Source organism: Drosophila yakuba, chromosome 3R (genome assembly GCF_016746365.2).
Source record: "Drosophila yakuba strain Tai18E2 chromosome 3R, Prin_Dyak_Tai18E2_2.1, whole genome shotgun sequence".
Taxonomy (NCBI): Eukaryota; Metazoa; Arthropoda; class Insecta; order Diptera; family Drosophilidae; genus Drosophila; species Drosophila yakuba.
Genome location: NC_052530.2, coordinates 4599453 through 4615865, shown reverse-complemented (window position 1 = coordinate 4615865; position 16413 = coordinate 4599453). Strand labels below are relative to the sequence as shown.

Sequence of the window (16413 nt, the reverse complement as noted above, 5' to 3'; positions counted from 1 at the left end):
ATTTGCGAGGCAATTTGCAGCTGCGCGCGACGGTCACACTAGCACCTCCAGTGCCCACAGGCAGCTGCAAGGAAAACCACCACCCGAGGATTAGCGGACAGGAGCCTGCCTCTCGGCAGCAGCAGCAGTAGCAGCAGCAGAAGCAACAGCAGCCATTTCACATGGAGCCCATCGACATAGCGCGTCTAGAGGAGGCGGTCGTGTCCTTCTACCGGTCGAACTCGCAGAACCAGGCGATCACCCATGAATGGCTTACCGATGCGGAGGCCAGTCCTCAGGCCTGGCAGTTTTCTTGGCAGCTAATGCAGCTCGGCAAGGTGAGTACCCCGCAGGACCTGCGCATCAATGCATCAATTACCCGGATATGTATACTCATGCACCGCTCGCCTCCCACCGCCACCCAATCGCCCGACCACCCACGCAGAGTCAGGAGGTGCAGTTCTTCGGCGCCATCACGTTGCACTCCAAGCTCATGAAGCACTGGCACGAAGTGCCGCCCGAAAATCGCGAGGAGTTGAAGCAGAAGATCCTCGAGTCCATCGTCCGCTTCGCTGGCGGGCCGAAGATCGTCCTTAACCGGCTATGCATCTCGCTGGGCGCCTACATCGTCCACATGCTGGGCGAATGGCCCGGCGCCATCGAGGAGGTGATCAACACGTTTCAGAACCAACGGATGCCAAATGTCAGCGCCGATGTGCAGTTGTGGATCATGCTGGAGGTACTGACCGCCATTCCCGAGGAAGCACAGGTCATCCACACGTCTGTCAAGCGGGTTGTTCTGCGCGCCGAGCTCGGCAAGCGAGTCCAACTGGTCATCCAGACCGTTGAGCGATATCTGAAGCTGCAGATGAACCGCGTGTGGGATGCCGAGACGTACAGCAACATGAACAGGGCCGTCAAGTGCGTCGGCACCTGGATCAAGTGAGTATTTAATTTACACAATTATAATTAACATATTCTCATTGAACTTCCAACTCCGACAGAAACATCGGCTACACTATCGAGGGCTGCGTCACCATCACCGCCGTGCTCCTGGAAGTGGTCCACAAGTGCTACTGGCCCTGCATACACGCAGGCGACGGCTGCATGACCGCCGATGAGAACGAGCTGGCTGAATCCTGTCTGAAGACATTGGTAAACATCATCATCCAGCCGGACTGCCACAACTACCCAAAGACGGCTTTTGTGCTTATAAAAATGTTCCTGGATTCGCTATCCGAAATCACAAAGACGGAGTGGAAGAGGGAGAATGACAACGAGGACATTATTGTACATATCTACATGCTGTTCGTGTCGTCCGTGGAGCGGCATTCGACGCTGTTGCTCAGCGGAATTACGTCCGCGGATCCGGAACTGTCGCTCCTCGTGCACCGTATTGTGCAGGAGATTCTCCACTGCACAGACAAGCCAGGCATCTATCCCGTGGAGGAGTCCTGCAGCACTATGGCCCTGGCGTTTTGGTATATGCTGCAAGATGAAGTGTTTGCCATGTCAAACGATGAGCAGAAACGCAAGTGCTGGGAGTACATCAAACCATTGTACGCCCACCTAACCAGAATACTAGTGAGAAAGTCAGAGCAGCCAGACGAAAAGTCTCTCGCCAAGTGGAGCTCGGATGATTTGGAATGCTTCAGGTGCTACAGACAAGATATATCCGATACCTTTGTGAGTGCCTGACTACCGTGTTTAATGAGTAACAGGCATAATTGGGCTTTAACTTTATTTTTTTCAGATGTATTGCTATGACGTGTTAAATGCCTATATCTTGGAGATTCTGGCTGCCATGCTGGACGAGGCCATTGCTGATCTGCAAAGACATCCCGCCCACTGGACAAAGCTGGAGGCGTGCATCTATTCCTTTCAGTCGGTGGCCGAACACTTTGGCGGCGAGGAAGTGCGGCAAATACCCAGGCTGATGAGAGTGCTGGCAGAGATTCCCTACGAGAAGCTTAATGTCAAGCTACTGGGCACTGCGCTGGAGACAATTGGCTCCTATTGCAATTGGCTGATGGAGAACCCTGCGTACATTCCGCCAGCCATTAACCTACTGGTGCGCGGCCTGAACTCCTCGATGTCAGCACAAGCGACGCTCGGCCTGAAGGAGCTGTGCCGTGATTGTCAGCTGCAGCTGAAGCCGTACGCGGATCCGCTACTAAACGCATGCCACGCTTCCCTGAACACGGGCCGTATGAAGAACTCGGATTCGGTAAGGCTTATGTTCAGCATCGGAAAGCTAATGAGCCTGTTGCAGCCGGAGGAAATACCCAAGTACTTGGATATCATCGTTAGTCCGTGCTTTGAAGAGCTACAGGCCATTTGTCAGGCAGATTCGGTGAGTAAATATGTTCTAAGCAAATCAGACAATACACTCTATAATTTATACCACCTAGTAGTTACATTTTTAGGAAAATGTGATTAAAATTTAACCATTACTTTTCTTCTACTAGAAAACTCCGGCTGCTCGAATTCGCACAATCTTCCGGCTCAATATGATCTCCACTCTCTTCTCGTCGCTGAACACGGATGTGGATGAAGAGAAGACGGACCAACCGGTTGTGCAACCGGTTCTCCTCGTCATGCAGCGAACGATGCCCATCTTTAAAAGAATCGCTGAGATGTGGGTGGAGGAGATCGATGTCCTGGAGGTACGGAAATAAGCACACCTATTATATATAAATAATCAAATTTAATCGTTTGCGCATCGGTATCATAGGCCGCTTGCAGCGCGATGAAACATGCGATTACGAATTTAAGGAGCAGCTTCCAGCCTATGCTACAGGATCTTTGTCTCTTTATTGTGGCCAGCTTTCAGACCCGATGTTGCGCTCCTACTTTGGAAATATCCAAAACGGTGAGCCTTTCCAATACATTGCAAAAAAATTAGGTTTCTATTTAAATCCCCTGTTTCAGGCCATTGTTATGTTCTTTAAGGACGAGGGCTGCAAGCCGCTGATGCAGCAGCTTCTGAGGGAGTTCATTCAACACAGCTTTAAGCTGTTTGAGAGCACCCCCGAGCAGAACTTTTCAAACATTTCGGACACTATGGAAACCTTCTTCGGCTGTCTGACCCAGATCATTAAGAAAATTCCCCAAGTGTTGGAGGACACGACACTGGCCTACGATCGACTAGTCTTTTACGCACAGCGTGGAATGACTTTACCGGAGAGTGGAGCCATCCGAAACAGCATACAGTTTCTAACCCACTTTGTGATGCAGTCCCGTAACCACACCCACGCCACCGAAGTCGTCCTGACCACTGGCGAGCAGACGCTGTACACGACGATGATGTGTGTTGGCTACCTAACGCCGCGATCGCAGGTGGACAAGTTTGCAGACATCCTTCTCGCCATGAACAGGAAATATGCCGCTGAGATGGCTGTTTGGATGAAGTCCCTAATGGCAACTCCCAATTTTCCCACCCAGCTCATAACCGACGCGGATAAAACGCGCTACACTGCTCTAATAATCAAGTGAGAAAGGCTTACTCTTATATTTGCCTATGTGTTCATTTTTTCGTTTTTTCAACAGGGAAAAGGTCAACAAGAGATTGCTGCAACAGCATCTGTCGGAAATGGCCATCAAGACCCGAGGACTCACAGAAAAGTTCCAGTGAAAGAGTATATATGCAATAAGTGGCCAAATGACATCTCTATCCATCCGGATTCTTATCTAGTTTCTGTAATTATATTTAATTTGTAATTAGGCAGCTCTGTAAATGTCACCAATCTAAACTTAGGCTCAATAGTTCTCGACTTGATAAACTTTTATTTATAATTTTTACAAAATTACATGCTCCATTTACGATTTGCACATATATATTTTTTAAGGGTGTATAACTCATTTCATTTATTGTTTTTACTTTTAGTAAATATTTTATAGTTTTTTTTTCCATATATTTAATTCTTAAGTTGAAATGTTTGATTTTCACCGTTTCCTGTATGAAAAAATCTGCCTTTCTAAGAATTACTTTCCCTTTACCTCTCCGTCATATTATTGTTTTGCAATTTTCCACATTGTGTATGTATCTATAATGCCAAAAATATGTAAATACAACTCTTTATATAATATATATTTGTGTCTATAGCTAAACTGAAGCCTTTCGTTTTTGGCGTGTACAGCACTTGGTAGTGGTAGTAAAACTTTTGATCTGCTTCGACGCCTTTGTCTAGATTCTAGAATAGTTAAGAGTTTCTGCATAATTCCTTGTCTAACGGACCCGGTAATGACTATGAAACTGAACTAAACGACTGGTTGACACGGATCCAATATTACATAATTACATATAGATTAACGTATAGAAGTAGATGCTACGACCAGCAATGTCCAAGACGCCCAAGTGGTTGTTCTTGTTGTAGTGACGATGTAAGGATGCTTATAAGTATATATATATATTCTCCCGCTGGTTATCAACTGTGGTTAGTAGCCCAGAAATGGGCACATCTTTATTCCTCCACGGTCCGCAGGATCCTCCGTGGTCTCAGACAAACAAAAATGCCTAGTTCCTTTTCATCGGTGTTCAAAAACACAGTGCTCCGCACATATATGTCTATATTTAATGGGTAATACATACAAATACATACACACGCACATACATACTACAACGTACCACAATTCATCTGTCCTTCTGGGCGATTTGTTTAATATAAATATATATGGGTAGGCTGCTAAGTGCTAGGCTAAATAGCGTTCATATTTGCAATTTTAGTCGCGGAGTAGTAAACACGTTTTGTATAGTATGTCTGTGTATGCGAGTGGCTTGGGTGTTTGGATGTCATATAGCTATGTCGAAGTGTGTGGCAGAAGTCGGGGGATACATATATGTGTGTACTCAATAAAGGTGGTAAACGCCTACGCCTTAAGTTAGACAATTCAAATTCAACTGTACAATTTATATTCTCGTGTTTACTGAAATGGTAAGAGCATAGTGTGATACCAGATTATTGCACATTTAGATCGAATCGATAGGGCTACAGCTAAAACATCGCTAGCAGCAACATGCAGGCGGTAACAAAAAATATAAAAGAAAGTCGGTAGGGCTAAGCTTCACTGAGGCATGCGTTGGAGAAGGAAAGTAATCTTAAAAATGCATGAGCAATCTGTCTCTATTGGGATTTTAGATCTTTATTGGTACTATGCATGATCATTATAGATAGGTATTTTGTATGTTTATATATAAAGCAATTGGCTCGCATCCGTTGCCACGCCCCCAGTAAGCCCCCAAATGCAAATGCGACGACGCCGCAGCATCGTTCGAAATTGATTGTTCTAGTTGTGCTGATCCTATCCATCATCTCTGGGCTTGTGCTTGTATATAAGTATGCTTTCTGGCCTTAGTTTGGAGTGTGTAGGTGTATTTGGGTATTTTGTGGACTGTCCTCTCAACGCCTCGGGCCTGGAGATAATAATATTGGCGACGTCGGCTGGCCAGCTCTTTACTAGCAGTTTCCATCCGGCGGCGGCGTGGTGAGGTACTCATCCGTTCGCTTGTGCTCGTTGAGCGCCTTTACGGTTCCGCTGTCCGCTGGCAGGTCCGATTTCCGGCGCAGCAGCGGCTTGTCCTTGTTCCGCTCGCCGCGAATCTGTGTGGAACGGGAAGGGGTTTGGCAATAGAAAATGGACCCGCTATCTTGCGAAGACATCATAGCACACACACTGGATGGGTGAAGTTACACGGTGATGCGGGATGATTTCTATTGCGTTACGATATCGAGTGCGGGTGCTGGTAGGAACCCGATGACGAACTTGGATTTTGCTTTGGCGTAGCCCACCAGTTGGACAACACTCGACTGCGATATGTACATCTACTAACCCGAAAGTCGAATTGTGTTACAAAAGTCTCTTCGAGATCAAGTGTGTGGGTGTGCATGGTTTTGGGGTCTGAGTTGTTAACAACATGATAGATTGGACAGTAGTTTTCAATAGAAACGTGTACAGATTTCTCTAACTGGGATTCATGCTAGGAAATGGTGAACACTTGAAGGAAAGTAAGTAAGTCGTTTAAAATTAATAAATGAGAGACGCACTTATGTTACAGATGAGTTGAAAGATGCACAAAAGTGTAATTAACATCTAATTAAGATAAACTACATATTAAGATATGTGTTCCGCCCAATTCATATGCGCTCAACCAAAAGTGCAGGCCAAATGTAAGACACAGATTAGAAAAGTTTTTGTGTCGTGGGTGAATGCGTTTAGGTTGGCTGACAGTGAGGTAACCAAATAATTAATAAATAAATAGACAAAGTTAAAGATATACAAATATGTATTTTTTTAAATGACATGAGTGTGATTATTTTAACAGACATTCGTTCGATTAGAATTAGAGTTGAATCAGAGTGGGCCTCAGCTGGGCACAGCTCACAGCAGACGCCAGGATCACACGTGGCGGATTAGTAGTTGTTTAGTGTTGTTAGTGTGGCAAGTGCCTGTCTCACCTCTCGGGGCTCCTGGTGCGCCTGTTTCTGGGGCGGCAGCGGTGGCGGCGGCTGGCGCGCCTTCTGCTCGCTCTGATCGTACGCTAAATCGCTATTCTCACTATATTGATCGTACAGGGCGCGGCTGTCGCTGACCGGCAGGCAGTCGTTATACCGGCGCGCCTTTGTCCACTCCGGGTTGGTCTTGGCCAAGCTCTCCACCTGTTGCCAAAGCTCCTCCCTTTGCGAAAGCTTCTCACGCTCCCTACAATGCAGAGAGGCGTGAAGGGAAATACAAAGTAAAAGTAGATAATTTCAAGGTCCTAAGGAAGTCCATATAAACAAAAGTCAACATACATTTGCTTCTCTTGCTTGTAGTTCTTGCTGCACTCATCAAAAAGCCGCTGATCCATCTCCATGAACAGCTTGAGCGCATTGTAGATTAGACCGTGGATGGTCTTGTTCCAGTGCGTCTTTGAGTTGCGATTAAGCGCTGGGAACATGATGGGTAATATCATCGCCGAGTTGTCCGCTATCAGCGACATAATGTACTCGTTGTTCCAATAGTACAACGCACGCTCCGCCACCTGGAAATGAGGCGAGGAAACGCACTTGGCTATCTGGCGGAAAAGCGGCACCATCACCTTCTGGAACTCGGCCGGCTCAATCACGTCCAACAGCTCCTCCAGCTCATTCAAAAACATAACCTCCTTGGGACTGTGCGTCTTGGGCCAAAATTTAAGCAGGCTTCTGCAAAAATATTGAAATATTTTTATAAATTTTATAACAGAAAGCAGGGCTCAAAGCCCATCACAGAACGCGTTGAATGAAGAAATTATTACTCACTTGATGACCGCTTCCGATAAGCTAGGATCCTTCTCCAGGAACTGCACCACGCAGTAGGTGAGCTGCGGATGGTAGACCGAGAGGCTCTTGGCTTTGTGCAATGGCAGCAATACCTTAAGTAAAAATTGTTTATGCTCCTCCTTGAGCGGCAGAGCAAAGCCATTGATAATGCTACCCAGGATTTCCAACAATTCGGCTATGCCATTATGATGTTCCGTTTCGTAAATAAATCTAAATAAGTAATACGATTAGTCTGAGAGGCGAGAATGTTCCCATGCCTGTGCTTACCTGTAAAAGACATTGTTGATCTGCTTTCTAATAAATGCTCTCAAGCCCAAAAATTTTCCATAGATGCGATGTAAAACAGTCTTTAGGAAATCACGTTCACGTGGATCCTCCGAATCGAATAAATCCAATAGTTGTAATACAAATTGATGGTCGATAAAACGTTTAGCAATGTTTGGTTGAAAATCTGGTGACTCCAAGAAGCGCAAGAACAGCTCGTAAACGAGTTGCAGGTGCGGCCACGAGGATTCTAGCGTGGGCTCATCCTCTTCCGGATCGAACTCGGCACCATTCGGGTTGGAGGATGGCGGCAGAGTTCGGAAAAGGTTGACAGCAAACTGGACAGAAAAAAACAAATAAATTAGTAAGACTGTATTCAATAAAGATCACAAATCCTTTCATCAATTGGTAGAATAGTAGTCAGTCTGTTCGGGCTTACCATATTGATCGCCTCCGGGTAAATAACTTCGGTTATTACACCATTTTGGTTGGTGAGGAAATCGACCATTTCGTGTAGGGCCGCCCGCTTCACCTCCTTGAACTTGAGGTCGCTCAGCGGCTCGGAGAAGTCGAACAGTGTACAGCATTGTCGGATTTTCTCTATGAACAACTCCTCTCGTTCACTGGCGGCGGTCTCTAAGGAAATACCAAATATAAACATATTTAGTTTTCAGGATATCAGTGAATATATCGTCCAAAATAAACCATACAAAATAGACCTTAATGTTAAATAAAAAGAACCTACAACTACTATACGACCAACAAAAGCAGGCAAGCGAAACTCAAAACCAACATAATGCAGATCAGAAGAAAGGATCAAGTAGCTGAAGGACCTTAAGCCCAAGGGCAATGGCAGGAGCTATTCAACTCCTTCCATCGTCTTTGGCCCGGATCCACACGGGATAGCAACCTCGCAGTGCAGGCAGCGCCAGGGCAACCGAAGCGGTGGGTGGCGTGTAGAACAAATTCCGGTCGCGAGCCCTTCCCGGACTGCCCGTCAGCTGTTGCAGTGTCTGGGGCGAGGCCTGAAGACCCGCCGGATGGGCCGGGAGTATGTCACCGTTCTGCCGGATGCTTAGGCTCGATGTGGTCACCACCAGGGTGGAGTTAGATGTCACCATTACTGCAGATGACGCGGGTGTAGCACCGCTATTGCGCTGGCCAATTCCCAATGAGATGCTAATGCCGCCCACCAGGTTCTGGGCCACCATCGGACGCAGCTCCTCTGCGGGCACATCGCTGGTGGTGGAAACAGCGACGACGGCGGCGGCGGACGACGGCACAGCCGCCGCGGAGGATGAGGATGATGATGAGGAGGAGGTGGCCGCCGCTGCTGCCGCCGCCGCAGCACTGGTACCCACACTCTTGGTGGCATTCAGTATGTTCTTTATGGCCGCGGCCGCGCTCACAGGTGACTGGATGATGAGGAAGCGATGAAATGAGAGCAGAGTATGTTTTTGATTTATCAATTTTGATTCGTTCAATTGGGATGGAGTTAGTGTTTGAATATTGTGAAATGCTACTAAGTGGATTAGCTTCAGGGCACTTTTAGTCACGAAAAAGTCAGAGAACAAGCACTTCAACAAACAACTTGGATCACAAACTTTTTCTGAAAACGTAATCTGGGGTAATATTATTTAACTGATTCCAATTAAGAATGTAAGATTTATAATCAAATTAGTTGATTTATCCATTTCTAGTCGAATTCTTTTTCGACGGATGAATGTGTACCGAGTATCTTTATCCCGAAGCTAGTTCAATTAGTGAAAGTTTGGAAGAAAGTGTCATATCTGTGGTTTGTACTTGGAGTAGTGATTTGGTTGTGTTGGGTATTTAGATCGCTGAGTGTGTGTATATGGACAAGACCAAGCTGCAAACCTTGCTGGCGGCGATGGAGTTGGCTGCGTTGTTGGTGGCGGTGGATGAGGAAGCTGACGAGGAGGACGCCGCCGAGGCAGAAGATGCAGCAGCGGCTGCCGCTGATGCTGCGGCGGATGTGGCCGCCGAAAAGTGTTGCGCCAAAGTGGACACAAGTGAGTTGCCCCCACTAGCATGGCCTGTTGTCGTTGTTCCAGATCCAGATCCAGATCCTGATCCAGATCCTGATCCAGATCCTGCTCCTGCCGCGTTCTTCGACATGCCGGCATTCGAGGATAGCGACAGCGAGGAAGTGGAGGACTGTGATCCAAATGGGGAGGAGGCAATCAGAGCAGCTGCAGCTGAATTAGCTCCACCACCGTAGGTGGCGGCCGAGGACGAGGCCGACGAGTTTGCCGCCGCCGAGGCTACCGAAGATGACGCCGCCTGGGAAAGCGAGGACAGGGCCGAGGCCGAGGAATTGGAGCTGGTGGACGAGGACGAAGGTGAGGAGGATGCGGTGGGTGCTCCGGATCCGGCTGCTCCTCCTGCTGCAGCTGCCTCGGGCGGTGAGAGGGGCGTTTTCCGCCCCTCGAACTTGGCCTTTAGCTCCTCCACGCTGCTAAACCTAAACCTGTTGCCGGCCTGTTGCTGCTGCTGCAGCTCCTGACCTTGCTGATCCTGCACCTGATCGTCCAACTCGTCGTCGGCCAGTTGATCTAGTCCGCTGTGAAACGATGGCGACTTGGGTATGCGTATGCCGAGGGCATAATACCCGGCTGCAATAGGCTGTGGATCCTGCTCCTTGCTGGAGGATTTAATGGCCGCCGGTTTCGTTTGCTGCTGTTCCTGCTGCTGCGGCTCCTGCTGAGGCTGCTGTTGCTGTTTGGGACCTTTGAGCCCGTTGCCCGTCAGCAACATAGCACCGAAGACCATCTCATTAGTGCCGGCACTTGGATTAAATGGCACTCGGTTTTAACCTCGATTTGAAACGCCTTCTTTTTTCCCAGCCGCCCCCGCCGACCAACAACAACACATGAGAAAAACTACACTAGAAATTCAATTTGGGCACGCTTAGTATGAAAATATAGAATCTGTAATGGAATTGCAATATAGATAATGGTTTAGATTAGGCCCAAATGCGATTATGCGCTGATGGAAACACAAACGAAATGAAATGGAATGCAAATGGAAATGAAAATGGAAACTGACAACGCCTCTGGTAAAATGCCTATTTGGCCTTCTAATGGCCACAATTACGTGCAAAACTTACGGTTTGAAGGGAGTCAAATGAGGGAATAGGATAGGAGAGCAAATAACTTGGGAAACGAATATTTTCAACTAATATTAAAGTTTTCGGGGCACTCGACGTTCACGGTCTTGAAACGGTTCTTTTTGCTTCGACTGCTGCGCCAATCGGAAAAATCGATATCGAGAAAATGGAATGGAGAGAAGTTAGAGAGCAATAGAGAGAGAGAGAAGGGAGAGAGCGAAAGTAGGTGGGTGAAAGAGAGGCACAATAACAATTAAACCTAATAAAACAATAGTATTGAACAAGCAAAATTTGTTTATTTGATTTGTGAGTAGAAATCGCCCTAACAATTAGCAGGACTGTATGTAAATAATACAATACGATGACAATAATACTGCACTGACAAAAATAAGTAACAATTCAATATGCATCATAGGTATTATATTTTATGTATTCGGTATATATGTATATATATATAAATTTGTTCAAAAATTTGTATTATTTTTTCGGCCCCCCTGGACTAATTTTCCCTAAACATTTTTAATCAAATTCAAATAATTTTATTGCCTTTTTAGTGCATATTTCGGTGACCATGTCAAAAAGAAATGCTGGTGTACATGTGATGTAAACGATTTGTGAAATCATTAAATGATGCTTTTTTTTGCAGTGTAATGCGAGGCTGCGGAGAGAGCGCATGTGTTAAAATTCCGGTGAAGGAGAAAGAGAAGATGAGATTGCGAGAGGTGCGAATTGACGCGGCTGCATATTTCGCATGTGTGAGTGGCCGTGCGTCAGTGTTGCCACCCACCTAGTCAGACGACACTCCCTTGACCTTTAACTTTCGCGTACGTGATTAACAAATAATAAACAAATTAAACAGCTGAGCGAAATTAATCAAGCGCCGGCAATAAATGCGTTCAAGATCGCCCTGCCAATTATTTTTCCCAACAAAGCTTGCAGGTCGTAGGTACACTTTCCAGAGAATGCCTTTAGTCAGTGATATACGTATGTATAAGGCTGAACTTATGATGGAAATTTACTGGATTTAATTGACATAATATATGTACATTATACATACATATGTACATACATATATCGTTAATGGAATTACTATTACGTTTTGTAGATGCAAAAATGCAAACAAAATAGATTTGTGATTTTTGTAGTTAACATTAACTTCAAACTATAAGTAAAGTTGAGCTTAAAGTATTTCTTTTGAAAATAGAAGTACATATTCTAAACTTCCAATCGAAACCTTGCCCTGAAAAGTAGGCTACGACAAGCAGGACCAAGTTCGGTCGCCTTTAAGCGATCTGCAGGTTTAGGAGATAGAGATATCGATCTGAAAGTAGACTGTTTTACAGGGCTACTCACTCTCGTTCAGCGGACTGAGGGCCGTCAGTTCGCAGTTCTTGGAGGCATTGTATCGGGCGCTGGTCTGGCGCTTGTCCTTGCGGACGAGTGGGGTGCCGGTGATGTTCAGGACCTTGCTGATCGGCGTGGGCGGAGGTGCATCGTACGGTGGTGTGGTGTCCTTGAGTTTGTTAACCTGTAAAGGGGTACAATTCGGACTTATCTGGTTATCTTGGCCCATCTCAACGGGATGGATTATGGTTAGTAAATGAAAATAGTTTTAACAACGAATGCAAAGCAATATACGGTCGAACAAAAAGCATACTCAAAACGTAGCACTTGCAAAATCAGAGCAAAGCTGTTCAGTTTAGGGTGGTCCCTCGTTGCCATTTCGGCCATCGCTTTTACCTTGGACTGTGCGAATCCTTGACGCCTAAGTCGAGCTGCCTGTGGGTGTGTTTTAGTCTGAGTTTAGTAAGGCCGAACATTAAAATGTGCTCTGGGGTCAGGAAGCTGGAGTTCGGTAGGCTTTCCATACACATACAGGATTATATTGCTGGCGTCTACCAGGAATCAGGTGATGGCATATGTATTTTCCAGGCACTAACATGTATGTATTTTGTTAAGCATTTCATTGAGTAATTGGTTGGCTTGCTCAAAAAGCAAAGTGCTCGCCTTATTCTTTATAAGTTTTATCATTTCGGTCTTTGGTGATGCAAAAATGGCGGGGAATCGTACCAATTCTATAATTTTATGTTTATAAAACAGGCAGTTGAATATAAACTTTTTCTATTTATTCCGGATTTTGTTGGCACAAAAATCGTATAAAATCTATGATTTTAAGGCAATCAATTCAATCAATCGTAAAAGTCGTATCAATACGTAGAGCCCAAGGCAAAATAATTGCAAAGATAACGATTTGTAAACCAAAAATAACAGCAATAAAGAGCGCTAGATTACTGTTATCACTTAAAAAATCATTAAATGTTATTTATATGTATCTTTTGTCAAATTAAGAAAATTGCGCCTTATAAAAAAATACAACATATTTCCAATAAAAAAACCAATGAAATCAAATTTATGTTGGAAGTAAACTTAGATATTTAAAATTAAAAATCTAATATGTTTATCGCTCTAAAGACTAGTCAAGTTTGAGATGTGGAACTGGGGGTATGTGCTGATTGCTTTGTCAAGCACTTGCGATACAATTCCGATTCGATTTGTTATACGAACGACATACACTCACTCATATAACAATTGGCAACATTGTGAATCTAATTGGTGTTGGTCAATCTAACTTGAATCGTGCGGGGAGAGGGGAAACAGCGATACAATAACACACATCATTTGCACTGATTAGATAAGATAAGGCTTAGAAAGTGTTGTGCTCTGCTGTGTGCACACTCTCTCACACACTCAAATGCACAGTGTGCGAGTAGTCATTACGAGTGAGGTTTACGCTTACGCCGAAATAACGGTAGGCATGCCAATAGGGCGACAGGTGAACGACAGAGGGAGATCGAAAAAGAAACAGAGAGAGACTGTGATTTCAAGACGGCAAGATAAAGAGAGTGAGTGAGTGGAGGAGTGTAGTGGTGGTAGGGCTGGTTGTAGTTTTGGGGCAGAGCTACTCACCAAACTGCTCAATGGAGGAGTGCCGCCGGTCACCACGTTTGTGGAGGTTATTGCTGGTGCTACTCCTTCTACTGTTGCTGCTGCTGCTACTGCTGCTGTTGTTGTACTTAAGTTACTGTTACTCTCTTTGATACCGTTAGTGGCCGATGCCGGTATGACTATGTTGTTGCTGCTACTGCTGATGCTGCTGCTTGTGTTGCTATTGTTGTTTGTGGCCGTTGTTTCGTTTTTGGATTCTGACGCTAAGGCTGTGCCCGCCGCGATTGTTGTTGTGCTTTCCACCGCTGTTGCTGCTGCTGCTGCTACTGATGTTGTCGTTTCTGCTGCTGCTGGCGTCGCTGCCGACGTACTGCTCTTTGTTGTTGGTTCCAACGCCTCGTTATCCATAATACGCAATCGGTTCTGGTTCTTTTGGCTCTTTGGATGTGCTCTCCTCTATGTGTGTTTTTGTTGTTTTTACAAAATATAAAATACGTATGAAAAGCAGCGAGAACAAGAGAAAAAACGTAAACAACCGGACAAACAAACAAATACAACAGCCGGGCAGGACCGCTCTCAGATGATTGCTATCTGAAAATTATATTTGAACTGTGGAGGGTCGAAAGAAAGAAATTAACGTAGCAATAACTAAAGGAATAATAACAATAGCATCCACCATGCAATTAAGCCACAAAACAACACACTCAAACACACACGCACGCATTTGCATTCAAGAAGCGCTCAACGTAAACGTAAATTAAGGGTTTAAGTGAAATCTACCATGATTCTCATTACTATTATAGCTTATTTTGTATGCAACTTTATCTTTTTCCTTTAATCACTGAATAGTAAAACGTCCATAAATCGAATTATATTACTGGCACACGCTGCTATTCTCCTAACCATTACTGTAAATGCATTGCCAATGCAAACGGAGCATTCTTAAAGAATCTCTCGCTGCGCGCTTTCCAATTGGAATTGCCTTAATGGCGGAAAACCGCTTCAAATTGGAGTTTCAAAGCTGTCACAAGATGTCCCACAGAGCCGCGATCATATTCTTATTCTCTAGCATAGAAAATCCGGTTCTAAACGGTACCGAAAACACGTTCATGCAGCGTTCCTCCGATTGGTGCTGTAAATTTCAATTGGACAGGTGCTGTCGGGGATTCGAATTTCGGATTCCCAATTAATCTATAGCATTAACACTGTGTACAGGCCTTTAGACGTTTCATTGTTTTCGTGTGTTTTTCGCATAAAACTATACTCGAAACGGAAATAAATAACAAAAATGCCAAAACATTAGCGGCAGAGAGAGCGCACTTAAAAAGGGAGTAGAGAGAAAGCAAACGATGCGAGGGACGAGCAACAAGTTGAGAAGCAATGGCCGTCGTCTAATTGCCAGGGTTGCCAGACATGCCAATGGAAATGGAAATGGGAGACGAAGGGCGCTTATGGGTGTTGTTGGTGTTTTTTCATACGTTTTTTCTTTACATTTTGGAGGTGCAAGGATGGACATTCTTTAACACAAATATTGTTAAGGCACCCAGCAAGTACCCATAAACTTTGTATTTGCAAGGAAGGGTGAAACAGAGAAGGAGAGAAAGACGGCGACAGCCAGAGAGCGTAAAAATAAAATGTGTACTAGGCACGATTAATAGTTGTAGTTGCACTTCCAAGACCCAATCACACAATTATAATATATATATACACATATATAGGTGGGGAAACAAATATAACTTTGAATGTCAAGGGGCGAGGTTAATTTCTGGGTTATATTTTCAGAAGGGGGTTTTAATGGGGCTTGTTTCGCCAATTTACCGCCAGAAGCTGCAAGAACTTGTTCAATTTGGCCCTGCTGCGATAAAGGTTTGCCAACATCAAATTCACTGCTGATAAAAGCTAGTTCTTTACGTAAAATGCGAATTCTAACAAAAACGCTTGCACACGCACACGCACACAAAATCACAGCACAGCGCACACACACAGACGCACACCCCGCTCTCGCGTTAAAAATTCAGTCGTCGAGGCTATACGAATTATTTGCGCTGCAATTTCTTCGATCGCTGCGATTTGCTTCGATTTTCGCGTGCGAATTCCACAAGGCTCGCTCTCGATTTTTACACCCAATTGCTCGGCGGACTATCGGCATAGGGGTCAAGTTCACCTTTTCGCTCACAACGCACAACATCAACGGACTGTGCAATTGTAAATAATAATTTATGTAAACTGTCTTATTCACGCAACGTTGTCGGTGCTCAATAGAAAATAGAGATACCAGGGCTACAGGCGGGCGGCGGCGTTGCCAGGCCCAGCCGGCCTCGATAGTTACTTTAAAATGACTAAACATACTAACTTCGTTAAAAGCCAAATCCCTTGGCATATGCCTTGGAACTAACTTAAATCGAAGTATAAAACAGTATAGTTTAGTAGAGTCCTAAGGCTTAACCTGTATGCTATCGAATTTTAAAGTTATCTATCTTATTGCACAAAGCAAAAGCTTAAAGATGATTAATTGTTATAATAAAATCGAATGTTTATAAACTGCTATTTTTTGGATCTCGCATGATGTTGCTTATTTCAATTGTTTAATTTTGTAGCTTTAGGCCCTCAGCTGCAATAGCTAATCCAAAATTCCGCATAATTTCTCAATAATAATAAATAATAAAATTTTGTAAAATTACTAATTTAGGCGGCTTTCGATAGATTGTCACAAATCCTCATTACCTACTCTAAAAATAATAATAATGTTTGATAGCATTTAAACTTTCATAATTCACAGTAAAGTCAATGACT

General features: G+C 44.7%; 2 protein-coding genes across 7 annotated transcripts; one reads left to right on the top strand and one right to left on the bottom strand.

The window, feature by feature from the left end:
• Positions 1–37: 37 nt before the first annotated feature.
• Positions 38–4094, top strand: LOC6535513 (importin-13). Its single transcript, XM_002096106.3, has 8 exons — positions 38–317; positions 425–921; positions 984–1665; positions 1733–2332; positions 2448–2645; positions 2714–2851; positions 2911–3470; positions 3529–4094. Exons 1-8 carry the CDS (start codon positions 162–164, stop codon positions 3611–3613), a joined length of 2916 nt encoding a protein of 971 aa, XP_002096142.1. The 5' UTR covers positions 38–161; the 3' UTR covers positions 3614–4094.
• Positions 4095–4531: 437 nt separating this feature from the next.
• On the bottom strand, positions 4532–15914 carry LOC6535512 (serine/threonine-protein phosphatase 2A 56 kDa regulatory subunit gamma isoform). Of its 6 annotated transcripts, none has more exons than XM_039375742.1 (10): positions 15785–15914; positions 13642–14229; positions 12415–12453; positions 12028–12202; positions 7984–8180; positions 7548–7882; positions 7260–7490; positions 6771–7163; positions 6435–6678; positions 5100–5579 (listed from the first exon to the last, which is right to left on the bottom strand). In XM_039375742.1, exons 2-10 carry the CDS (start codon positions 14026–14028, stop codon positions 5436–5438), a joined length of 2145 nt encoding a protein of 714 aa, XP_039231676.1. In that variant the 5' UTR covers positions 14029–14229; positions 15785–15914; the 3' UTR covers positions 5100–5435. The 6 variants fall into 6 exon arrangements, with proteins under 6 accessions (XP_039231673.1, XP_039231676.1, XP_039231674.1 ...); XM_039375740.1 differs by having other exon boundaries at positions 13642–14076; XM_039375741.1 differs by lacking the exon at positions 15785–15914 and adding an exon at positions 15439–15617 and having other exon boundaries at positions 13642–14076.
• Positions 15915–16413: the final 499 nt, after the last annotated feature.

Bases quoted from the DNA above. Each gene is read 5' to 3' on its own strand.
- LOC6535513 (XM_002096106.3), top strand. From the start codon at position 162: ATGGAGCCCATCGACATAGCGCGTCTAGAGGAGGCGGTCGTGTCCTTC. The intron at 2,333-2,447 runs GTGAGTAAATAT...TTCTTCTACTAG, and splicing joins CCATTTGTCAGGCAGATTCG to AAAACTCCGGCTGCTCGAAT. The intron at 2,852-2,910 runs GTGAGCCTTTCC...CCCCTGTTTCAG, and splicing joins CTTTGGAAATATCCAAAACG to GCCATTGTTATGTTCTTTAA.
- LOC6535512 (XM_015191708.2), bottom strand. From the start codon at position 10,337: ATGGTCTTCGGTGCTATGTTGCTGACGGGCAACGGGCTCAAAGGTCCC. The intron at 6,679-6,770 runs GTATGTTGACTT...TCTGCATTGTAG, and splicing joins TACAAGCAAGAGAAGCAAAT to GGAGCGTGAGAAGCTTTCGC. The intron at 5,580-6,434 runs GTGAGACAGGCA...CGTTCCACACAG, and splicing joins CGCACCAGGAGCCCCGAGAG to ATTCGCGGCGAGCGGAACAA.